Raw genomic sequence first — 27244 nt, forward strand, 5'->3', positions numbered from 1 at the left:
ATTGTGTGAAGGTTTGCTGAGATTTATTTTATCTTCACCACTTTATTTATTTAAAACAGTAAGTTCCTTACAGCAAACATAAGAGGCAAATAGCAAATTTTGTAAATGGTGAATTGATAGTGAAGGACTGTTGACTCTGCCAAGGACAGAGTATATGATTGTTCAGCAACTGCTGTCTGGATTCAATTCCAATATTTTATCACACTTGCTCCAGTGCTAGAACTGAGCAGTTGCTTCCTTGGCCTTATTTTTCTTGTTTATACAGTTTATTTACAACTATTCATATCCTGGTGTTTCTCCCTAAGGAGTTTAGAACATTGAAACACTATAAGATATATGTAAACAATAGCCTTTTGACTTCTACTCAGGCCCGGAGCTGAGGAATGGGCTGTAACTCAGTGCAAGATCTGTATGCTAAAAGTCCCAAATTCAGTACTTGGCATTTCCAGGTAAGGCTAACGAAAACCTGCCTAAAACTCTGTAGAGCTGCTGGTCTTTCCTTCCTTCTTTTCATTCTCTCTATTGAGGGAATGGAGGAGAAATTTGCTCGGTCCACATCTGACTTAATTCATTATTCACCAGTCCCTGATTTCTGTGCAGATTGTTCAGTGTTTCTGTCAGTCAGATTAGGCACGTTACTGAATTTTGCAAGGCAGTTTTGGTTAAAAATATATGTGCACAAAATGTGTATTTTAGAGCAGTGGTTCCCAACCTTTCCCCCCCTTCATTGACCACTTGAAAATTGCTCAGGCCCTTGGCAGACCACTTAATGATTTTTCTGCCTGTTGTAGCAATTGTAATGCTCTGCGCTAGATGTTGTATGAGTTTTAGTTGCAATTCTTTTACTGTTTGTGTACTGCATTCCATAGTGTTACAATTTGAATTCCAATTTTTAATACAATAGAATACAAGAAATAAAGGAAGCAGTAAGACTGTGGTTAAAAATCAATAAGAAATTTAGTGCAATAGATGTGCCATTTCACTACTTCAACCACAAATCCACAAACGTGCAATGGTAAAGGTAAGGTAAAGGACCCCTGGACGGTTAAGTCCAGTTGAATTCACTTTCAGGCCAAGGGAGCCAGCATTTGTCCACAGATGGCTTTCCAGGTCATGTGGCCAGCATGACTAAACCACTTCTGGTGCAATGGAACACAGTGATGGAAGCCAGAGCACATGGAAATGCTGTTTACTTTCCTGCCACAGCGGTACCTATTTATCTACTTGCACTGGTGTGCTTTCGAACTGCTAGGTTGGCAGGAGCTAGGACATAGCAATGGGAGCTCACCCCAACGCAAGTATTTGAACCACCAACCTTCCGATCGGCAACCCCAAGGGACTCAGTGGTTATCACATGAGTGAAGCTCATGAACCACCTGTGGTCCAAACAACAGGAACCTCTACTTACAGAAAGGCATACAAAAACACATGTTTCAATGCATATACAATGTGTATAATTTAAAGACATATTTTTGTGAGTTTAAAAAGAAAATTTGCAAAAACAGGCCTATGATTCAGTGCCTATGATGCTGTTATGAGACGGAAATGGGCTGATCCATCCATTGTTTTCCCTGCTGTCACAATGTAGATGGTAAACTTGTCAGGGCAGAGATATTTCTTTATCTTCTTTTTCTTTAAAGCTCTGTGTGCATGTTGAATAGTGCTACATAAGTAATAATAATAACCTTTTATCTTGCCATCTGGTCTTTTCTCTGTCGAATGGCTGAAAACCTGTCTTTCTCCCCCTGCCCCATTTAACTCCACTTAAAGCGAGATTTGTTCATACTTGATTATTTCCTGCTGCTAGATCCAACCTGCATATTGTATGTGAATTGGAAAAATATTTTTCGCTCTAAGTATGAAAGAAAACATTGTCACTGAAACAATTAACTTTGTTTCTCCAGAACACTGTGTTAATTCCTTTCTTCAGTTACAGAGTAATAGTACTTCAGGTTTACTTAATTCTTGCCTACAATAGTTTCTTGGTATTGCAGGGTTTTGATGTGTGTAAATTTCACAGGAATAGATTAGAATACGTAGAAGAACAAAATGGTCAACTCTCATTGTCTTACCTGCAATTTATCTAAGAGGCCAGGTCATCAGTATTCTGGGACTCATTTTCTCTTATGCAAGATGGAATAAATTCTTCCAGCTGTTAGAATCATAAGTATTTCAAGCCAACACTTACAGAACACAAATGGATGCAGCACATGTAATTCATGTGTGAGTAGATTCAGTTTAATGGAGAGACAGATTAAGTTTAATTTATTTTGTAGTTACCCTTGGAACTACAGGGTAAAAATAAAATAAAATTTATATTCATAGGACCGTAGATGTACAAACATTCCACTAGTGTACTTACTACAACCTGAGAGATCTAAGTAAAAAACAGATCGCTGCTTTCATTTCAATATTATTTCATTTGTGGGTTATTATGATAGAACTGATAAATCAACCAAGCAGAAGTAACTTGTATTTTGCCAATTTTGAGATTTCACCAAGATCAAATTCAAAATGAAGATCTTTCACATAGAGCTAAGAAGTGTAATTGCTTTATCAGAAAAAAAACTGAATTAAAAGTAGGACACAATGTCTCAATGGAGGATATGACACACCACCCATATTAGTGTCATCATGCTTGGGGTTTTTGTGTGTGTGTTTTGAAATGCAGCAAAAAGAAGTAATAGAACTCAAATTGCTACTGGGACTTGACCTTATTCCAGTAAACGTGCAACCTGTGCTTGTAGTCAGAACAGCAGAAAATTCCTAGACATTTCTGGAAGGCAATAAATTTTAATAGCTACAATCTCTTTGCTTTCTTCTCATTTTCCAGCTACTGTACAAGTTTCCAAACCATGAATCTTGATAAAGCAGGGGTGGGGGTGGGTGAATGATGGGCAGATATGGATAAGCATTGCTTGTCTCTTGCCAGGTATCAAAGGAATTCTTGAAAAAGAATGAGCCCCAATGAAGGACGAATGAGAGTGAAATGTCAAAACCCCCAGAAAAGATAAATTACCAAGAAATATCTCCTTTGTGGTCAGAAATAAGTAGTCATAATGCTTTCCAAAGAAGCATCCCATAGGCAAGCATTGTCAGCCAGGCATCTTTTCTTTAAAACCTTCATGTCAGCTTATTGCCAGATGTACCTGGGGAACAACGATGAGTAGTTAGTGGGAGAAGAGGTAGCAGACTGGGAGGAGGGGGTGTCGGAAGCCGAAGAAGTAATGGGGTTTAGTGAGCAGGAAGAGGCTGTGGCAGAGGCAGAGATCAGGCAGGCTGCTGAAGAAGCCTGGGGGCCTCTCCCTACTGCTGCGATCAGCTTCTCTCCCTCCTGGACTCCCAGAACACGTAGAGAAATGAAGAGGGTGGAGTAATGAGAGGCAAGACAATGAAGCCTTAGGCTGCTGAGGAAGGAACCAGGGCAGGAGCCTTAGAAAGCAATGGGAAGGTGGGGACCTTCAGTCCTCACAACTGCCTCATTGAGGGCAAGACCTACTAGGAAGAGTTGCTGTGATCACCTGCACTGTTTTTCAGTTCTTTGAATAAAGAGTAAACTTCACCAACACCAGTGGGTTTTTTTATTGCTGACCTTTTCCTGGCTCTGGCTCCTGACAATTACTCATGTAGACTTGCCCCTGGATTAATCAGACATTTAAGAATGGCACCAGGTGAACCTAGTTCTCTCAGATGAGCTGGTTTGATCGGTTTAGAAATGTCATTTTTAAAGAGAGAATTCCAGGGTGGAATCAGAATCTGAAACTGGTATCAAATATGTGGATATAATCCTGGAGATTTAGGACAGGCAAATGGAAGTACGTAGTAGACAGAGTTAATTTATGGGATTTGCTTCCAGAAGGATATGGTGATGTCCACCAACATAGATAGCTTAATCCTCCACAAATTTCTCCTTTAAAAGCTATCAATGACCACTGGTCAAGATGGCTACATATAACCTGCAAGATCAGATGGACCATGCTCTGGATACCAGTTCCTGGAAAGAACAGCATTAGAATGCTATTGCCCTCTCATTCTGCTTGCAGGCTTTCTAGAGATACCTGGTTAATCACTGTAGGTCTGATCCAGGAGGTCTTCTATGACTTAAGGCATGGTAAAGATCAGTTTAGTTTCCTGGGCAGCAACTCTTAATTATGTCCAAATATAGATATGCATAGCACAAATACTCAACCCATACTACAAGATGATTCAGCTAAAACAACAACACAAAGTTGGAACTGGACCTAAAGTTGTTTACCTAAGAGCTCTCATGCAAAGCTTTAGGTGGAGCTGCTTCAAACCACATATGCTGTTACTTAATTGTTCGTTGTTATTATTACGAAATTCAGAGTTGTGGAAGTGTAATTTATTGTGACAGCGCTTGGGGATAGAGATCCTATAGAACTTAAAGGAAAGAAATTGGAAGAAAGGCTCCATTATGTTCTGGAAAACACTTTTTGAAAGTGTGCGTACTTTCTAATATCATATGACCAAAGTCTGCTTTCTAACTTAGTGAGCAGTATATACAGGATCTCTCCTTTGAAATCATCCAATTTACTTTGAACCTATACCAAAGAGAGAGAACATTGCCTTTCAAATGTACTGCACCATGGATTCTAAAAACTGAGCTAAATTTAAACTAATGGAAATGAGATCGGTGAATAAGAGTTTAATCTTGAATTCAAGCAAAGAGATTTCCATGCAAGGTTTTTCCACCTTCATGAAACTTATGCTAAGTGTTTCTGTTGAAAACCACCCAAGGCCCAATCCTCTCTTGTGCTCCTCTGTATTAATCCCTTGTGTCAAGGACAAAGATTTTCTGGCACGTTGTGTTAACTAATACCACATGTTCCAACTCCTTAGAGAGAATGTATCTTGTAGCACTTGTTTTTAATGTTGGGAACTTTACATGCTGTTCGTTTTGTTTAACAAAAAAGAACAACATTACATGCAGAGGGTAAAACTGTGCTGTTAAACTTCTGTATCCTGTATGTGAAATGGATGCCATGTGCCAAAATAATGTGCCAAGACTGGTGTTAGTGGATGAGGCCACTAGGCAGGAGCAAGCTGCTGCTGTTCATGATAGAATTTAAACGAGGACCCCCAAAATAAATGCTGTGCTTAATTTGAACTATTTTTACATCTGTTCACTGTTTGTAAAAGAGCAAAACTGCTGTGAATGTGGCGTCATGAATTGTCCTACCAGAGACACTAACTGGCAAATTCCTTTGCCCACTTTTTAAACCCTGACTGCTCTTTAATGCATGCAAAACTGGCAACATCTTGTACCTGAGATTGTGGTATACTCAAACTCATAAGCAGAGCTGGCCTTCAGGTGGCTTCCTCATGTGGCAGAGGGTAGGAGGGAGGCAGGTAGTCATGGTGAGTTGCTGGAGGTCAATGTTGTGTGTCAAGAGGTCCATGCTGCACTCACTAGCCTGGTGCCCTGGAGGCAGCTAGTTCCAAAGTGAGGTTCAGCTGCTGGCTTTGGTTGCCCTGATGGATGACTGTTACAGGGAGCAGGATAGGTTGGGGAAATGGCAATCCCAAACATCTGGAGGACCCCAGGTTGAAGAAGGCTGTTTTAACAAAGGGTGGGAAATGTGTGGATCATGTCTATCTATAATTGTGTATCTAGGTAGCACTGAACTTACTGTATTTGGATGGAGTTGGGCGTTTCCTGCTGTTGCTCTGCCTTTTTTGTTCTTGTCTAGCTTCCTATTGGTGTGCCCTAAGCCTTCCACAACAGAAGACTTGGACTACATGCAGCAGCCAATGAACTAAATCAGCTATCGTTGCCATAGAGGCATTTCTCCCCACACCCCCCATTGCTCATGCAGAAGTCAAGCAGAAAGAGAGTGGTACTTTGGGCCCAAAAACTGTTGCATGCTTCTTGTTCTTTGGAGCATATTGTGGAAAAGCCATCGCAAAGACATCACCCTATATTATTACAAATATACTAGCCCATAATACTACTATAATTAAAAAGCTGGAAATGGGAAATGGCAGGAGCAGTTTCCTCTTTGACTATGGCAACAAGAGGAGTCCTCCAGCAACAAGGAGCCACAGGTATTGTGGCTTCTGTTTGCTGGACTTGTTCCACAGCTGTTGTCTCTGCTTGTGGCTCCGTGGTTATATACTTATCATTGTAAACAAAGGATAATATCTGATAAGAGAAGGAATGGTGTGTGAGTTAGAAAAGAATGCCACATACGCATTCCCAGTATGCACTTTGGTGATGTGTATCTGCAAAAATGCAGATATGTTTTGAAAGATTTTAAGAGAAGAGAGCTCTTGCATCAGTTTATAACATTAGGTTTGCAGCTTGGTTGCTAGATTCCAAGTTGGAACAGGATCAGTTTTCCATCACCTAGGTAAACAATCCTTAAATAAATTCTAACAGTGCTAGTAATATAAAGTTACCCGCCATGTAGAAAACATGGAAATAGTTAGCCTGAAGTCTTGCTTTCTGCTATAGACTGTGCCTTTCTTTATCCATTTAATTGTGTTCTTGCAGTCCAGATAATAATGAACCAATTTCAGGGTATAGTTGAATGAAGCCACCAACCTGTCTTTTCCCAGCCTTTGATTGGTTGCAAGAATGGAGTTCTTCAGTTGGGTCCTGGGTTCTCATCCTAATATTCAGAAAACTGCCGGTGCTAGCTTAATTACTGTAACTATCCTATACTGAGGTTTCAAGTAAGTGAAATTTACTGTAGTGCATTAAATTGAATCCAGATTTATAAAATGCCTTATGTTTTCAGTTACATATAAAATGAAAAAAAATGGCACAATTCAGGCTGTTAGTATCCATAATTAGATAACTATTTGTCATCCATGTTTCAGTGATGAGGTATGTTCTAATTATAGCAAATAAGTCTTCAGCAGTTGTTAATATCTATTTAAATACAAGGCCAAAAATGTCAAATGGGGAATTGTACGCAGACTATTAATATTTTATTTACTAATGGATTTTGAGCCTGCCTTTCAAGGCATAATGGTCCTAAGGTGGCTCACAAAATTAAAGCAGCATAAAACAATGAAATGCTCAATAACTCAATCAAAATCTAAACTCCAAAAACAACAGCAATTTAAAAACCCAACATGCCACATGTCTTTCTTTCAGAAAGAAGACAGAAATAAAAACCTCTTTCAGAGTTTACTTAAAGGCCAATGCAGAATGGGCCATGCATTCCTTTCCAGGGTAAGAAATCCTTACATGTGGGAGCACCATCAAAAAGGCTCTGGAAGCCACCCACATAATGAACCTTACTGTTGTGCTGAAGAACAAAGCCCAGGAGGCTGGATTTGAGACCTAGGCTAACTCATACGTACAGTACATGGGAATCCTTCAGATAACCTGCTGTCAAACTGCCAAGGGCTTAAGACCAACACTTAAAAATGGGAATGGAAATAAATAGGCAGTTATTGCAGGTGGCAGGGTGGCCAATTTAACATTTCCAAAAAAGAGGAAAACGTCACCAGAAAAAGGACATTTGCATAAAATGCACATATTCTAATACATATGCACAGATGCAAATCTAGAAATAATTATGATGGAAGAAACAATACCAGGAAAGGCTGTGACCAGGTGACCTGTAGGCCTGCTCAATCTGCTCTCCATGTGCTATCTGCAGATAAGCAACAACAAATCCACTTCTTAGGATTCTTTATCTTTAAAACAGACTTGGACCAAGCCACCCATCAAATAGCATAAACATAAGAAGTACAATCTGTACCACTTGACATTCCTAAACCATCTTTAAAGACAACCCTGTGTAGAACACATTACAATATTTCAGTCTGGATGTGATAGGAGCATGTGTAACTGAGGCCAGGGCTACAACTGGTGACACCATCCCCCCACTGCATGGCTATAATATCTGAAGAGCGCTACTAATTCTGTACTGTGTTACCAGGATTATGATTCAGTTTGTTTGCCTTCATCCATCCCAAAACTGTCTCCAAACACCTGTTAGGAATTTCCACTGCCTCTCTGGGATGAGCTGATGGGAAAGAGAGAATGAGCTATACATTCAAGAAGGATCTCAAGTTGACTTTGAGCTGGCTCATGAAAATGTTAAAAAGCATAGAGGCTATGAGGTGGACCTGAGGTCCTGCAGCACTTCTTTCTAGGTTTATCTCTCCTGAAAGAACCAGTCACCATAACACCTCCAAGTGTCATCTTGGAGAGAGACTCCAGAAGTAAACCATGGTTAATGGTTTCAAAAGCCACTGAGAGGTTATTAGAACCCAACAAGGTTGCACTTCCCCCAACGTGGATGGTCCACCAGAGTAGTTTCTGTCTCAAAACCAGAGCAAAAGCTAGGTTCATCTTCTCTCCGATTCTGAATCAGATGTTCTGCCACCTCCCCTGAAAAACAGGTGGTTGAAGAAGTCCATTTTTGAACCTCACAAGACTGAGTCTGATATCTCAGTGTTCAGTAGAGATATCTAGACCCTTTCTCTCCTATTTGGTAGTTTTTGGTTTTAACTTGAAATGTAGGATTGTGTCCTGGATACACTTGTGAGATTTCATGGTAGCAGCTCTGTTTTTAAAGGAGATTACAAACTAAGAGAAAGCCAAACTGTGGAGTTAAACCGCCTCACTTTGTTCAGTCTGTTAAACAGATAGCATCATTTACTGATTTGGTGTGTGGTGTTAATTTATTTCATACTCGGCTGTACAATAGGGATCTTCGGAGAAAAGGCAGAAGAGGAAAAATGCAAAAAGCCCCCAAATCTTAACTACAACATGAACTTTAACATGCTAATTTCAGCTATGATCATGGGAATTGTACAGATGGACTGAAAGTGATGTACAAAGTGCAGATGTCCCTTTTGTTCATCTGGCTCTTCGATGACGAGGTAGTCACAGCTGGACAAAATTCCCCAATAATTTCTTTTCAGTGATTGCAGGCCAGCCCCATTAAAATGAGTGGGAGTTTTGCCATTGACCTCAATAAGATGTGGATTGAACTTTGCATGTTTTTGAAGAAATATGTCTTGGCAATAATATTTTTTTCCAGCGGGTGATCAGCTACTTGATTTTACATGCAGGTGCAAAGGAAATGCAGGCAGGCCTAGGATAACATAAAGCTGAGCACATAGTCTGGATTGAGTTAATTGGAACTTCAACTCAAAGAGCCAAGCAGCTTATAGTATATTATTAATTAATTAATTAATTAATTAAGGTATTAATAATAAGATTTTATTACTATAAATTACCTTGGTCCTCCTGATGCTAGGCTGGACAAGGGGCAGCAAACAGAATGAATCCTGCTAAGAATGAGATTCTGCAGGCAGGCACTTCCCAGATCCAGGGGTTAGGGAATTCACTAGTTCCGGATAGGGTTGCACACCCATTGAAACATACGTTGTGTAGTTTGGGAGTGCTCCTAGATCAATCTCTGTCACCAGGGGCTCTGGTGACATCTGTCACAATGAACACCTATTATCAGCTTAGGATGACATGCCAGCTATACCCTTTCCTTGACAAGGATAGCTTAGCCATTCATGCATTGGGACAATTCTGCCCATGAAACCACACCCTACAGAATATTGTAGGTCAGTGACCCCAAGCAGACATTTTCTGCTGTTGCCCCTCTACTGTAGAATGCCCTTCTCTATCATTCATGAACCATCATTTGCTTCAGATGCCTTGGGAAGACTTATCTTTTGGTCCATGCTTACCCTGACCCATAAGATTCGACCCTGTTTTGCATGTTTGGATCCTCTCAATTAGTTTTATTTGTTTTTATGTGCTTTTTATGGGTTGTTAGACTGTTGTTTTATTGGTGCAAATTAGGTGAGTTAATTTTTAAATGTGAACTGAATTGGAAGTTTTACGTGTAGACCACCTGGTTACAGTCTCCCACACTATGTTTTTGCATTTATATTTAAATTGCCATTGTTTCTTAGTTTGCATCAATACATCTACATTATGCAATCAGTGCCCTTTTATTGGTGAAGCATTTTCCTCTTTTTGGCAATAAAAAATAAGTGACCAACCTATAAAGAACAAAAATTCTTCTTTAGCAGAAGTCCTGCTTTAACACTATGTTCAACTGATTTAAAGTGGTTAAGTAATGACTTATACCTGTATCAGATTTGTCCACTGGAGATTTTAAAAAATAAAAATAAGCATTAACCAGCTAGTATGAATTAGTTATTTCTCTCTGGGTCATCTTGACATAACTGTAAAGTTCAAAAGCAGAAGTCTGAGGAAAGCAAGGAATCTGACATAATTTAAGACACAATATTTGGGGACATGCCAGAAGTGGAACCAAATGCCTTATACAGTATCCTTAGAAAGCTTTCTATTGACTCTGTGTGATTGTGTGCCTGAAAGGGGAGTAGTGCCAATAAAATCCTAATACAGCAAAATTATCACCTTTTAAGAGTAGGCTAGAAGACCTAAAGTGATTGCTACCTTAGAAATGTTTTTAGCTCTTCTGCAAGGTAAAGCAGGTTATTCCAATTGGTACCTTAATCAATTTACTTATTCAAAATATTTATAACTCTCCCTTCATCAAAACTAACGCCAGGGCAGGGCATATCATGCTACAACTACAGTGGGTGGAGCTTTAAAGGGAAACCATGTGGAGCTGTGAGAGAAGAAAGAAATGAGGAAATAGAATGACCAATGAGCAAAAGGAGAGCTAAACTGGGAGCTGTCCGACTGGAAAGTTGGAAGCCAGGAAGTTTTGCAGTAGGAGGAAAAAGCCACTGGTGAACACTGTCCTTGGCTGGAGGACTATTAAAAGGCAGGAAAGGGCAGAGAGTGTATCTGTTCTTATTTAAAGTACAACTGAGATGAAGACTAAGGAGTTATAGAATGGAAGGAGAACTAAGCCAATGATGCAAACTTACCTGGCAGAGAAAGTACTTTAGTTGGGCCTTCTTATACTTACCTGTGCCCTGATGTCCCCAGAAAAGAGAGAACTGTAAAAGAAGGAAGAGTGGAACATGTGTGACTCTTACATTTCACTGCATATGTCATTGCATATGTCAGGGTTGCCTTTACACTCTTTTTGGGAGCTTCCTTGGAGCTTCTGACTGGCCAGATGTGGAAACAGAATGCTGGATTAGACTCCTGGCTCTGACCCAGTTGTTCTCTTATTTGTCCTTGTTCCCTGCTGTAGCTCTTCAGATTGCAGGTGTGCAGCTGTTATATTTTTGAATGATTCTATGTTAAAAAACAAAATTTAAAAATCTCCCTGCTTTATAATAAATTTAGCATATTGGGAAGAGAGTTACACCAAACCTGTCTCTCAGATGTATTATTGACTTTACTACATGTAGGGAATTTTTACTTGGGATAGTAGTCAAAATTTAACCCCTCCTGTGTAATATGAAGCGTTGCATTGCAGAATCCTGCCACTTCAATGCAGCACTTCATTTTTGCTGTATTCACCCCATAGTTTATTCCATTTCCCCGTTTCCTAACAGTTAATATCTGCATTATATGTGAGCTTTCACATGATGTAAAAACCGCTTTCAGAAAACTAAAGGACTACATAACATGTTTAAGTCTGGTATCCTTTTTAGTTGATTCCAGATAAAAATCTGTTTGCGCCTTAAAATGATGGTGCACATTTATAATGTGTATGCTACACATGTCAAAGAAAACGCATAATGAAGAGTTGAGCTGAACAATGAGAGCACACTGGCTTGGACTTGGCATTTAAGGACTTCAGTGTGATGACTATACCGCTGTTGGCAAGCACAGTGACATTTTGACATAGATTGAATTATACCTGTTTTATGACAAGAGCATTTTCTAGACGAGTAACTGTGACTACCTGTCATTTTGTTAATAGCAAGCAGACTCCAATGATTTGTAGGGTGTATGTGACAGCATATTTTAATTAGCATGACTGTTTATGTAAGCACTAGCTAAGATGGGGTAATGTTACTAAGAATTACAGCATTGGCTCTGGACAGGGTAATGTGTCAGGATGAGGAATCTGGTCACTGTAATGCTATTGTGGTTGTTTATCAGTCCGGTTTTGATGCCACAAAGCCACAGTTGCAGTAGTGAAAATATAGCATACTAACACTGTTTGAAACCCACTGGTATTTTGTTTTACTATAATTTGCATTTTGTTAAATATACAGTTTCATTGGGTTTGTTTTTATTGACCGTACATCACTTCAAGCACCCAGATGGTGGGAAATATGACTGATATGTGGATATATAGCAAAGAACTCAGAGAAAAAGTGGCAAAGCTTAAAAACTATCAAGATCAGGCTATGGCTAACACTTAACTACAGTTGACAAACACAATGGAATGACCGCTCCCCACATCAAATGAGGGAGGTTTTGTGTGGTCGCGTGCAGCCCCCCAGATCCCATGCGGCTCCAGGTAGTTCGGGCTGGCTTCGCCCTCCCCAGGCTGGATACTTGGAGATCTCAGCCTACCTCAACCAATTGCCCAATCCCACCTGCAGAGGCGTTGGCAGGGGATCAGCCACTTAGGGGGAAGGACGGTCCTGCCCACACAACAGAGGGTGGATCTTAACTGAGAATCATCAGTTGGCTCCAGAGCTTCTCCCACCCTGCCCTCCCTCAGTGAAGCTTTCTTTTGCAGGTTAACCTCTTCTCCACAGGTACGCGGACGCTGCTATATCATGGTCACTGTTGAAGGGCCAGAAAGGAATTTTCCTGCATTGGCAGGTTTTGTCTTCCCCATAGCAAAACGTCACAGCTTTGGCAGTTTCAGGCCTTGGGTGGAATCCTTTAGTCTATCTTCCCTAAATGGGGGGTGGGGCATGAACCGGTGACCCACGCCCCCCTTGCGGCGGTGATCCCAGGGTTCCCCATTAAAGGGGTCTTGAAGGGAGGCATTGGCCATATGCCAAGAGGTTGTCATTGCTCTCCCCTGCGACAGTGGTGAAACGGGAGGCAGGGTCTCTGCTTGAACATGTGTTCTCCAGAGCCAGCCCAATCCCCACACATTCTGGATAACCCTGATGTCCCCCAGGTCCATTGCTGGGAACTGGGAAGGATAAACACCCAGTGCCTGAGCCAAGGTCTCCCTACATCTGAAACTTAATAAAGTTGTGGCCAATTTTAATCCCATAGCATGTTGTCTTGAGTGATTCCACTCCGAGTGATTCCACCTGGGGTTGGGGGGACTCTGCCTGTCCATGCAATGACATAGTGCTCTTTTTAATTTCTCGACTGTTCACACTGAGTGGACTTAACATAAAGGACAAACAGAATTGGGCCTTTCTTAAATAAATTTTGGGTTTCCCACAGGCATCTGGTTGGCCACTTTGAGAACAAGATGCTGGACAAGATGGGCCATTGGCATGATCCAGCGGGCTCTTCTTATGTTCTTAATGGGACCCACTCTATTCTTTCTCAGAGCACATCACTGCGGCACCATAACAAGATTATTGTAAACGATTGTGATGCAACGGTGAAATCACTGAAGACTTTTGGGAAATTACTGCAAATGGCTTCCTCTAGGCTGGCTTTCATGTGATTGCAGCTGCCGCTTTGCAGATGTTTGCTTGCTTTACAAATGTATTATCTACTCCACTGTGTAAGACATAATACAAATAAGGTAAAATACAAAAAAACCTACAAATTCTAGAAACAATTAAGACTATTCCTACAGACTCTAAACGTGCCATCCCTGTAGATGGCCAATTAATATTTCATAAATGGCGGGGGTCACACCTCAGAGAAAGCCTTCTTAACTAAAACAGTAGGCATCTAAACATTATGATGCAGGGTGCCTTTGTAATTTCAGCTGGCCATTGATTCCAGAAAGCTGTAGCTTCAATACTAAAAGCCTGATTTCTAGCACAATCTAGTTGCACCTGTGGGGCATGTGGTACTCTCAGCTGTGCTACTACATGATGCCACTCTGAAGCATTAGTTGAGACAGCATTGGCTACCACACCTTTATGCTGTTGAAAGCATGTCCTATATGTATGCTGAAATGTTTGTTCTGCTTGAGTTGGTAACATCCCATATTTTTCTGCTTTCTCTCCCCCAACCTCAGTTAAGAGACAAAGCCTGAAAGTTCAGATCAATGCAACTGGTGATGCAGTGTGCATGAGATACATTCGACCCAGTCCAAGCACCAAACTGGAAGGCTTCATCTTGGGGTACGGCAGCAGCTTCTTCTCTAACCAGTATATTCCTCTGCCATCAGATGGGAAATCTTACATAACCGAAGTTGGTAAGCCAATGTCCAGATCTGAATCTTGGAGAGATGGTTGTGGCGTCTGAAATTGCATTTACTTGTGGTCTGGATGGGGATACCGAGGCTTAAAACCAAAGGAAATATCGAATTTCAACAGTGGCAAACACGTCTGTATTTTCTGAATTGTTTGTTATTTTGTTCCCTTCTTTGCAATTTTCAGTTACTGACATTTTCCAGAGGCACTGAATATGTAAATGAAAGAAGCTAATTTGACACAAATGTAATTGAAATGTTGAACAGGCCATCCAAACAGATCTTTAATATAAGCACTGCATGTTAGCCAGTTACTTGTTGATTTGTAGCTAAAGCTGTGGGTCTTAGCACCATAATCCTTAAGAAGTGAATCTAAGCTTTTAGATCATCATTCATTACTATTAAGTCAGCTTGCATATTCTTTTTTTCACTGTTCAAGGATCTGTTATTTCAATATTAATTCTAATGTGGAATGAAATATCACCCTCCAAATTTTGCTGAACTACAACTCCTATCACCATTGGCCCTGCTGGCTGAGGCTGCTGGGAGCTGTAGTCCACATCTCCTAGCCTAGCGTGCCAAAAAGATTGGTGTAGTCAGAAATGTCGTTGCTTGTTGTTGCTGAGACTCAGATCAGTGGGCAGCGATGACAGTAGCCAATATTTGGGAGAAAGGCAGAGAATAATTTAGGGAATTTAGTACCAACAATTAAAACTATGTGAATTAGGAGAATGGGGCCCTGCACATTTGCCCTGTGCTCACCCCCAATGCAAGTCCCTCACCAATGCCATACTTAAATACCTATTTTATTGCAAAATAGGTTTTTTTTTCCTTTTATCCCACTGTATGTACTTCTAACTGTATGTTATCCTGAAATGCACATTTTTATGCATTTTGGTACATTTCTTGAACCAAATTTTGGAGAATTGAATAGTATGAATAATAATTCTAGTCTGCTCCATGTATTAGTCTTGGGAGAAGTGAATTAGCTCAGTTCATTTATGCCTGTGGGCAAATAAAATTCTCCCTCGCTCCGTAGTTGCAGCTCACAGGAACTGTGCATGTTGGCACATTGCCCTGCTGCAAATATACTTCCAAACATGTGATTAGTATTGAGGAGGGGTGTGGGCAAGCTGTAACCATGGGGACCAGGTGGGAATGGCCTTGTTCTTCTGCCTCACATGTTAATTGTATGGGCTGATAACCCAAATAGAGTTGTTAATCCTACTTGGTACAAGGTAAAGGTAAAGGACCCCTGACAGTTAAGTCCAGTCGCGAATGACTCTGGGGTTGCGGCGCTCATCTCGGTTTACTGGCCAAGGGAGCTGACGTTTGTCCGCAGACAGTTTTTCCGGGTCATGTGGCCAGCATGACTAAGCCGCTTCTGGCAAAACCAGAGCAGTGTACTGAAACACCGTTTACCTTCCCGCTGGAGCGGGACCTATTTATCTACTTGCACTTTGACGTGCTTTCGAACTGCTAGGTTTACCACTAATTTGGAGTTTTGTCTACTAACATCAGCTTGGCTTTCAATTCTAGATGCTCTTACCTAAAGTGCTATAAATAGTGAATTTATTCATTAGAGATGTCTTTAACAAAGGCATGATCTCTGCTTCTAGATGAAAGTGCAGCTGCTTGAAGCAGCTCTTGTTCTGGTTATTTTGTTCTGGTGCCTGCTAGGACTAGTTCACACATGACATTTCTCTTACATGAAGATAATCTATGCAATGTGTGAAGGGGGGAGAGGAGAATTTTGTTTGGCCCACCTTTTTAAGCAAGCAGAAGTAATTTGCATAGTCCCACACTAGTTTGAATATAATTATCATTTGGATTCTGCACATCTTTGAATCCGGCAATACAGTTCTCAGCCCAAGAAATATATCAAAATGTGTATTTTTAAGGTAACTTAACAATGCATATACTGAGATAAAATAGGTATTCAAATGCAAATTTTGGTGGGGATGGAACAGATGTTTGAATGACCATGTGCAAAACTGACACAGTCCAGAAATAGGCTGATCTATCCTTCCTTAGTGAAGAACATACAAGTATTTATTTTGTTGCACTTAGATTTTGGGAAGGCAAGTCAATCATTCATACATATGTAAAGTAACCATGTGGCAGGAAAGTCTGTGACATCGTTATTCTAGGATAACCCCAGGAAGAACAAGGACATGCGTCAAGATCATTCCTAGGAGAAAAAAACAGAACATAAATTCAGAAATGTAAGACAACAAGAAAACAGGATAGTAAAATAAAGTACTGACTTAATGAGGATATTAAAATGGTTGTAAGATGGGCCAAAATCATTTGGAAGCTCCTAAAGTTTATTTTACTTAACACATGGCTTCCAAAAAGCAAATCTGTTTCTGGCTTAAAGATTCAGTTCATTTGGATAAGCTGCTTTGTGTCCATAGAAACAGGTACAGCTGAGCAAAACTGATCACACCCTCTGTGAGGAAAACAGGCCTTTAATGGGAAAAAGATTATTTGACCATACTGTCACACTTGTGCATGTCCAATTACAAAAGTCATTGCTGTTATTTAGTTTGCACGTTAGACACAAGAAGAGTAAACAAGCTAAGGAAACTCTGGTTGCTCTTATAGTCAATCACCTTCATCTGCCATTCTTCCACGGTGGGTAACTCCTGTGTCTTCCAGTATTTTGCGATGAGTATTCTTGCTGCTGCTGTGGCGTACATAAAAAAAGTTCTATCTTTCTTTAACACCAATTGGCCAACCATGCCCAGGAGAAAGGCCTCTGGTTTTTTAGTAAAGGTGTACTTAAGTACCTTCTTCAGTTCATTATAGATCTTTTCCCAGAAGACCTTAATCCTAGGGCACGTCCACCAAAGGTGGTAAAACGATCCTTCCATTTCCTTACATTTCCAACATTTGTTATCGGGCAAATGGTATATTTTAGCCAGTTTGACTGGGGTCATGTACCACCTATAGATCATTTTCATAATATTTTCTCTCAAGGCATTACATGCCGTGAACTTTATCCCGGTGGTCCATAACTTTTCCCAGTCAGCAAACATAATGTTATGACCAATGTCCTGTGCCCATTTAATCATTGCCGATTTGACCATTTCATCTTGTGTATTCCATTTCAACAGCAGGTTGTACATTCTTGACAAATTCTTAGTACTGGGTTCTAACAGTTCAGTTTCTAATTTTGATTTTTCCACCTGGAAGCCAATTTTCCTGTCCATTTTAAAGACTTCCATTATCTGGTGATAGTGAAGCCAATCTCTTACTTTCCCTTTTAACATCTCAAAGCTTTTCAATTTCAATCTGTCCCCCTCTTGCTCCAACATTTCCCAATATCTCGGCCAATTAGCCTCCATATTAAGTTTTTTAACGGCTTTTGCTTCCATTGGCGACAACCACCTCGGAGTTTTACTTTCCAACAGATCTTTGTATCTAATCCAGACATTATATAATGCTTTCCTGACAATATGATTTTTAAATCCTTTATGAACTTTAACCTTGTCATACCACAAATATGCATGCCACCCAAAGAAATTATTAAAGCCTTCCAAGTCCAATATATCAGTATTCTCAAGGAGTAGCCAATCTTTCAACCAGCAGAAAGCCGCTGATTCATAATACAGTTTAAGGTCTGGCAGGGCAAATCCACCCCTTTCTTTCACATCAGTTAGTATCTTAAATTTTATTCTTGGCTTTTTGCCCTGCCAGACAAATTTGGAAATATCTTTCTGCCACTTCTTGAAACAATCCATTTTGTCCAATATTTGTAATGTTTGGAACAAAAACAACATTCTGGGCAATACATTCATTTTTATAACAGCAATACGACCTAACAAGGAAAGCTTCATATTTGACCAAATTTCTAGATCTTTTTTTACTTCCGTCCAAGTTTTCTCATAATTATCTTTAAATAAGTTCAGATTTTTAGATGTCATATTTATACCCAGATATTTCACTTTCTTAACCACCATTAACCCTGTCTCGTTCTGAAACTTTTCTTTTTCCGTTATTGTTAAATTTTTCTCCAAAACCTTCGTTTTACACTTATTCAGTTTAAATCCTGCCACTTGACCGAATTCTTGAATTAATTCTAAAACTCTTTTAGTACTGGATTCAGGCTCTTGTAATGTAAGTACCAAATCATCTGCAAATGCTCTCAGTTTATAATGTTTCGCTCCGACCTGTATTCCTTTAACCAACTGGTCCTTTCTAATCATATTCAGCAAGACCTCCAGGACCGATATAAAAAGTAATGGAGAGATTGGGCATCCCTGTCGTGTTCCTTTTTCAATGGTAAACTCTTCTGTGACCACATTATTTACAATTAATTTTGCCTTTTGTTCAGAATATATCGCACTTATACCGTTTTCAAACCCTTGACCTACCCCCATCCCCTGTAGATTTTTTATCATAAAACTCCAAGAAATATTATCAAAGGCTTTCTCCGCGTCCACAAATATCAGAACTGCTTTAGTGTTAATGTTCTCTTCCAACTGTTCCAAAATATCGACTAAGTTCCTTACATTGTCTGATAAATGTCTTCTCGGGAGAAAGCCTGCTTGATCCCCATGAATCTCCTCCATCAAAACTACTTTCAGTCTTTTTGCTAAAATGTCAGCAAAAATTTTATAATCCACATTCAATAGGGAGATAGGACGGTAGTTTCTAAGTTGAGTCTTTTCTATCTCAGTCTTCGGTATAAGTGTGATAAAAGCCTCTTTCCACGTATCTGGTGCCCTCTTTCCCTCCAATATATCATTACAAACTTCCTTCAAAGGTTGTATCAACCACTCTTTCAACACCTTGTAATATTTGGAAGTCAGTCCATCCGGTCCTGGAGATTTGCCTATAGCCATATTCTGAATGGCGGCTTCTATTTCTTGCTCTGTTATTTTCTGGTTCAAGATTCTTTTGCTTTCTTGTGTGATCCTTCTCAGTCCGTTTTTCTCCAAAAACTGTTCTATCTCAGTCTCTTTCTGAGGCCCTTGTGTGTAAAGTCGTCTGAAGTATCTCTGGAAGCAGTCTCTAATTTCTGTTGGTTTATAGATATTCTTTCCATCCACTTCTAAATTTGTAACAGTATTCAATTTTTGTCTCTTTTTTATCTGCCAAGCCAACAATTTGCCACATTTGTTAGCTGATTCAAAAGACTTTTGTCTCATTTGTTTAATTTTCCATTCTATTTCTTGGTTCGTCAGTTCCAAGTATTGTGATTGATAATATTTAATTTCTTTCAAAATGTCCCGAGATTTTGGATTTGATCTCAATTTCCTTTCTCCATCCTTTATCTTTTCCAGGATTTTTTCTTTCTTATAATTCTGACTTTTCTTTTTAATTGTGTTCTGTTGTATCAAAAATCCTCTCATCACTGCTTTACTTGCATCCCAGATTATTCTTTTTTCTACTTCAGTCCTCATGTTAATTTCAAAGTAGTCTTTTAATGTTTTTTGGGCCTTTTTACAAAACTCCTCATCTCTAAATAATGAGTCATTCATCCTCCATCTGAAGGTACCAGTTGTTGTAACATCCATCACCATCTTTACCGCATTATGGTCGGAGCATGTTTTGGGGCAGATTTCAACTTTTTTTATCTTCGGTGCCATTTCTCCAGTAATCCAAATCTGATCAATTCTGGTCCAATTCTGACTATATGAGCCTGGCGGAGATGACGAGTAGAATTCGAGACCAGGGAAGAGAAACCGCGGAAGAGGACTGGGAAAAATTTAAGGACTATTTAAAGAAATATGCAAAAATTGGTGAAAGATAGGTTGGTGCTGAATGGGAAGATAGGGGTTAATTGCGGTAATAGATAAGAGAATGAAAATGAGAGTTATTAAGATTAAGTTGAAACAAGCTGGGGATTTGCTTAAAATTTATTGACAGGAGAATGCAGCAAGGGGAGGTATGAGGAAGTCGAGAAAGTAAGGCACATGAAACTAAGATTCAGAAGTATATCTGTTTTACGTTTAATTGTTTTGTATTTGTTTGTGTTGAAAATGTTGTGGAAACTTTAATAAAAATTAATTAAAAAAAAAAAAAGGAAACTCTGGTTGCTCTTATCAGTCCTCATCTCAAGAAGAGAATTGTATTCCTGCCTATCAGGAATATGGTTAAAATTGACCAAAAAGTCAGAAATATGTACTTAGAATGCCTCCTGAATAAGGGTGGATTTGCCACTCTTTTTAAAGATGTCATTTGACTCTTCATCCCTTTTAGCTATACTATTGCAGTCCAATGCTGTTATTGCCTACTCAGAAGTAAGTCGCATTGAATTCAGTGGCACTTATATTTCCAGCTAAGAATGTATAGGATTGTAGCCTAAACTGATTAAGATATAACTTTTCAGGAACTATAATCTCTCTGTAGATAAAAGTGTTAATGCCATTGGGCTCCATTGGAGAGCTATGGTACTGGAGCCAAAGGCAAAGGCATCCATATTGTTAGGTGTACTCAACACCATTTCGTTCAGTGGATTTAAGAACACCTGACAGTGTTGGCTTGTATTTTCCATAATCCTTATAGCCTATCCAGTTGGCTTTAACAGAACATGTCATTTGTTTTCTCTAGTAGGAATCACAAAAACGGAGAGAAACTACATATACAGTTCAGCAGCCGACTCACATTTGCTTAAAACTATTGCTGTTAAAACAGATTCATGGAACAGTGAAAATTCAAAACAAAAGATTAAAAATAAAATTACACAAAGAGTTTGGAATGAAAAGCTGTATACTCCCTAACCTAGCCAGACACAACAAAGCATGTTGATGACCTTCACAAAGTGCTTTGTTCTGCTTCAGTTATAGAGTTTGTGTGGCCATGCTTCACTAAGATTAAGTGATACACTCTGATATAATCTGGTGGTGCACTGCATTTTGTTTTGAAGTTGTGTTTTAAATCAGCTGGATAGCTCAGTTGGTTAGGGCATGGTGCTGATAACACCAAGGTTGCAGGCTCGATCCTGCATATTCCTGCATTGAGTGGTGGCAGGAGTTTGGACTAGATGACCCTCAGAGTCACTTCCAATTAAAGAGGTAAATTAATATACACTTAATATACAGTGGTAACTCGGGTTACATATGCTTCAGGTTACAGACTCCGCTAACCTAGAAATATTACCTCGGGTTAAGAGCTTTGCTTCAGGTTGAGAACAGAAATCGTGCTCCGGCGGTACGGCGGCAGCAGGAAGCTCCATTAGCTAAAGTGGTGCTTCAGGTTAAGAACAGTTTCTGGAACAAATTAAGTACTTAACCCGAGGTACAACTGTACTTGTTTATTTGAATATAAATACAGTGGTACCTCGGGTTACAGACACTTCAGGTTACAGATTCCACTAACCCAGAAATAGTACCTCGGGTTAAGAACTTTGCTTCAGGATGAGAACAGAAATCACGCAGCAGTGGGAGGCCCCATTAGCTAAAGTGGTCTTCAGGTTAAGAACAGTTTCAGGTTAAGAATGGACCTCCAGAACGAATTAAGTTCTTAACCTGAGGTACCAGTGTATTCACGTTTATGTTTCTTATTAAAAAATAGGCCTATTGAAGTCTTCCCTCATATTGCAACATGCCTGCTTAAAGCAGATTACCCTAGGCCAGGACTCAACGCTTGATGCTCTGTGAGATAAGGAAAACACATAAAAGATTGCTAATCCTAAAATCAGCTGCTGGCACACATTAGAACAGCCACAAGGATGTTAATAGCTTGAATAGTTGCCTGCAAGGCTGTATCTGACATTTTTTTCATACATGGAAGAGCAGCTGGTCTGGAGATTTTTAATACCCTCTGGTGATTTGGGGCAATTTTATGTCTTTGTACTCCTGGGGTGGGCTTCCTACACACACAGTTTCTGGGAAGTGACTCCCACTGAATTTAGTTCTGAGTAAACACATTTAGCATCACACTGCATGTTTCTTAATCCTGTTTTGTATCAAAATGGTGAGATTGCTCACAATCTTCATAAAGAATGCAGATTGCTTTGCTAGCTTGCAATTTGAAAGTGCTGCAAGTCCCTTTCTAGTAGAAATAGCTCTACCATGGTACGTTCAAATTATTTCCATGAAGAGAGCTCATTGTCATTGCAAAAACATCATAAGAAAGTATCATTGACAGGTGGAAATTAGAAGAGCACAAAAGCTTCTAAAGTCTCCTGCTGTGTTTACATTTAGGACAGCAGCATGATTGAAACTGACACTAAAAGGAAAGAGCTGTGTTGATCTTTCAAATATGATTCAGTCAGAAAGAGGATGCCCAAGATCGGATTAAAAACTACAATTAAAAACTGAAATAACTTGAAAAAATGTGATAACCTCCAATTTTAAGACATGTCTTTAAGCCTTATTAAGCAAAATGTGCAGACTTCATGACAGCATCTGTAGCATTTTTTACATTGCACTCAAAAAAGCCATTAGACAAAGTTTGTGTTTATGTGTTTGTGCACACACATGCACAACAATGTTTGCTTCAATGTAACAACAGTGTAGTCTGTAGTTGTGCCACCTTTCTGCCCTTTACAGAAGTACAGTGTGAATCCACAGAGAAGTCAAATTCAACCAATTCAGTCTTATAGTTATTTTCCAATCAAACTCAATAGGTTTTGTTTCCAGGAAGATATCAGGCTGAATGACTTACCTGTTTCTTCAGTAATGATCATCCCATCTCAAAAGAGATCCTGGAAGCATGGAGGAGTCTTAGAGAAGAGAATGTAACAAGTTTGAGGACATCGTGAAATACTCATACGCTGTTCCCTGCCAAGTCTCAAGATTTTCTAGATGGGATAGATAGTGATTAATGTCAGCTTTGGACAAAACTCAAGCAGAAATTGTGTGCTTCTTCCAAAGTTGGAAGTCAACCATTGTGAATTGCTCAGAAACTTTAGTTGATCAAAGTCTACAGAATGCTGTGTTTCATACCTTTATAGTTATTGTTCTCACAAACATTTACTGACATGACCTGTGCACAGTTGAAACTGTGCGATTTCCAGCTCTTTATGGTTTGATATGCATATATAATCATTGAATTTTGTGTATCAAAACATTTACCCCTTCAAAAACAAAAACAAAAACAGAGAGAGGAAGAATTGGGTCACTGAATGAATTTATAGCTTGCACCCACCCATTCTTATGAGCAACAGTGTGTGTGCTGTTGCATGCAAGAATTTCTGCATAAGAATCTCTTAAACTGGCAGGTTCTATTATGCTGGGTTGGGGATGGAGAGGTTTCTCTAGGGAAACCTATGTCCACAGTCACTGCTAGCAGACAGGGGTGCAGGAAGACAGGGCAGGAGGGCAGTCCACCCCAGGTGCCATCATGGAGGGGGGTGACAAATGAACAAGGAAGCATTACTGCCCTACTAGGGCAGTTCATAAAAAAATTAAAAATTAAATGCCTGCTCCAAAGGTCTTATCTTACTACACTAGGGATTATATAGCTACATATGAAATTTCATGCATATCAGTTAATATCTTGACCCTTCTCCACAAAAATAGCTGTTTACTTGGCCATTTTCCTATGTCATGAAGGCTGAAATTTCAACAAAGCACGTTCCTTTGCCTAGACTCTTTTCAGTCGTCCACTAAAAGCATTCTTCTTTAGGCAAGCATACCTAGATGCTTAGGAAGTTGAAGTAATTTTAATCTTAATATGTTAGCTTTTGTTTGTTTTAAAGTAGGAATGTTAATTTTTCTTTATTTTACTGCTGTGGTTTCTTTTGTTTTTTGTTTTGGTAAACCACTTTGTAGGTTTTTAAAAATAAATTTTATTAAATAAAAATAAATAAATAAATATAAATAAAGTAACACAAGCCAAAACACAATCCATCCTGTGGATTTAAGTATCTGTCCATAGTCGCCTACTTGTTATCAGAGGCTCAGAATCCACATTCCTTTGTAAGAAAATATGAAATAACATAAAACCATTTTTGCAGGCCAAAAAACCCCACAACAAACCATGTGGGGGGGTTGACAATAAATTTTCCGCACCGGGTACCACCTGACCTTCCTACGCCTCTGCTACCACAGAATTAGCACCTGAGCTTAGCTGACATGCTTTCTCCTCAACAACATGCAAGCATGGCCCTTAGAATAATACTAATATTATCACTAATACTACTACTAATAATAATACAAATAATACTCAGTGGAAGGACAGATCGTGAAGCTGAGGCTCCAACACTTTGGCCACCTCATGAGAAGAGAAGACTCCCTGGAAAAGACCCTGATGTTGGGAAAGATTGAGGGCACATGGAGAAGGGGATGACAGAGGACGAGATGGTTGGACAGTGTTCTCGAAGCTACCAGCATGAGTTTGACCAAACTGCGGGAGGCAGTGGAAGACAGGAGTGCCTGGCATGCTCTGGTCCATGGGTCACAAAGAGTCGGACATGACTTAACGACTAAACAACAACAACAATACTAATATTGCCCACTTATCTCTCTGCTGCTGTTCCATAAAGTGCACTATGGACAGATACTGAACAAAATGTGAAAATAGTAGAGTTCCTGCAAAAAGGTTTACAGCATAATAAAAACAAGACTCAGAAGGATAATAATAATAATAATAATAATAATAATAATAATAATAATAATAATAGACCTAGTTGAAGTGATATAATTTAGAGATGGTGAAGATTAGTTACAAGGATGGAAGCTGGGTTGTTTAAAAATTAGCTTGCAATCTTCTAGAATACTTCAAGAAGGAACTGCAAGGAAAAATGTTGAATTGCAGCTTGTAATAATCATTTCAAAAGGACAAAGAGCTGCAGCACTGTGAATGTAACAATGGAAAGAGTTTAAAAGACGCCGAGAAGCACAAGAAAAGAGTGAACATGAATCAAAGTGAATTATAGGACTGGGACAAAAGTTGCTGACAGATTGAAGGGAATAGGTAGAAGAATGATGAGAAATTAGGATAGACAGAGAAGAACCACCATATAAGTATTAAAAGGTAAAGGGGAAGATACATTGAAAATGAAAAGGAGCATGAAAACAATGAAGAAAGCAGCAATTGATGTTAGCAGCAGATCAGAGAACAGAAATTAAAGGTTTGAGTTGTGAAACATGAAGCTAGTGTAAATAATGTTATACTACGAATGAAAGCCTTGGATAATGGTTTTACATTCCTGTTTTGTCCTGTAAACCGCCCTGAGACCTGTGGGAATAGGGCAGTATATAAATTCAATAAATAATGATGATGATGATTTATTGGTTCTGATGGAGACAAAAGGATGAATTGAGGTTATCAAAGGAGAAGGGATCAAATAGTTTTAGCAGGTAGCATTTATTAACCTAGGAGAGGGAGGAGGGAGAAGAATGTGGCACCTCACAGTGCCAACAATCTTCTTTCTGCCACCTAAACAGATGCCCATAATCTGTACTGGAGGGGAAGGGTCATCTGGGCAAGGCCCCTCCCTGCCAGTAGAAGGAAAAGAGGGAAACTGGGTTAGCCCTGAACAGTAGGGCGAGAAGCGTCTCCCTTCCTCATTCTGCAAGAAAGGAAGAAAGCGAATTGGTATTCAGCTCCAGTCCTACATGAGAGCATTCTGGACCTGCGTGCTAAGTCGCTGCCCACATCTGTGATTTTTCACAGATTGCATTTTTCTAAAATATTAATCAATGAATAGATACCAGTTTAAAACTTTCTTTTATTGTTTTGTTTTTTAAAATCTGTTTGAGGTTTTGTTACACTCAAGTCTTTTAAAATTCAGTAGTCATAGAATCATAGCATTTTTTTATATTCAATTTTTAAAAGTCTGATTCAAATATTTACACCTTGAAGACTTTGGTTAGGCCAAATAATTTTGAATTTGCACAACTAAATATTTGAAAAGGCCAGAAAGATCCTTTTATCAATGGAGGAAATAGATATATTCAAAAAGCAAACAAAAAAACCTTATATTTTTGCAACAAAAAAGCTTTTCTCATAAGCATTGTTTTAATCAGTTTATTATGATCAACTCTTGGATGAAGTTAGCTGGTTTTCACTAGAAACATTTACGTGAACTTATGGCCTCTAACCACAAAAGCATGTGTTCTTCCAGAGCATATCAAATGTACTAAGAATTTGTTAGCTAGTGCGTAAAAATATCAGTGAGTTTGGCTTTCGTTTACTTCATTTCATTGTTTCCGACAAAGAACAATGTTTCTGAAACAATTGCAAGCTGGTTCTCAGAAAATACACCCAGACAGCAATTTATTCTGACACTGGAAAAAATGTGGTTAGGTTTATAAAAGAATCCTCTGCTTATGCAAATTATTACTATTGTAACAGAGTTGTAAAAATATCGGTATGTGTGTATTTTGACATTCTCATGTGGCCTAATTTATCTGCAACTGTTTCTAAAGAATTATTAGCTATCTGATTTACAGCTTTATCTTTATAGAAATAACATTTCCACAGCTAAATTATATACCATCTATAAAATACTCTAAAATTTAGCTTTTTTCATGCTTCCTTATGTGTCAGTAGCCCAAAGGGCAGCATTTTATAGAGACCAAATCCACACAGAGTTAGGCATGGTCCCATTGAAATGGACTTAAGCATGTCTAACTCTTTAGACCAATGTGTTTTCAGCAGACTTGGTAATAAAGAGGTGAGATACTTTGTTGGCAAAGAGCTGCAACGGATTAATTACTGCCTATTAATGTTAAATCCCAACTTCCAGTATGGGTAACTATTTGCTGTAGGCATCATTTTACTGCCAGTAAAGCCCAACTTTTACAGCAAGCTCTCCTCAGCTCAGTTGATTGATATATGCCCTGATCCTAGCACCTTCAAGGCCCACGTGCTAAGGTGTCATGGGAGGGTCCTGTCCTCATCACTGTCCCGTGAGCTTCAGATGAGTGAGTTCGAATGAGCTCAAGAAATTCATGTCCCATGTTGCCCCAAACTATTAAGACTTTGGCTTATCCACTTAAAAATTGAAATAATAGTTAATTGACTCATTGCTATATGTCACAATAGCTGCTTAATTCAAAGGCATAAATCTCTAAACTAACAAAACAGTCCTGTTTTAATATCTTCAGAGCTTGTTGCTTTAGATGTTCTTTCCTTCTTTTTCTTCTTAC

At 39.2% G+C, this 27244-nt stretch overlaps 1 protein-coding gene across 36 annotated transcripts in view; it reads left to right on the forward strand.

Annotated features, from left to right (window-relative positions):
• The window catches only part of ABI3BP (ABI family member 3 binding protein), a 140680-nt gene that overhangs the window by 13314 nt on the left and 100122 nt on the right, over nt 1-27244 (forward strand). For all 36 annotated transcript variants that reach the window (XM_081908358.1, XM_081908326.1, XM_081908337.1 and 33 more), the window contains exon 2: nt 14016-14195. In XM_081908358.1, the coding sequence (XP_081764484.1) occupies nt 14016-14195 (180 nt within the window). The remainder of the gene's footprint in view (nt 1-14015; nt 14196-27244) is intronic.

The sequence above is a fragment of the Podarcis melisellensis genome (assembly GCF_964234715.1).
Source record: "Podarcis melisellensis genome assembly, chromosome: 4".
In the NCBI taxonomy this organism is placed as follows: Eukaryota; Metazoa; Chordata; class Lepidosauria; order Squamata; family Lacertidae; genus Podarcis; species Podarcis melisellensis.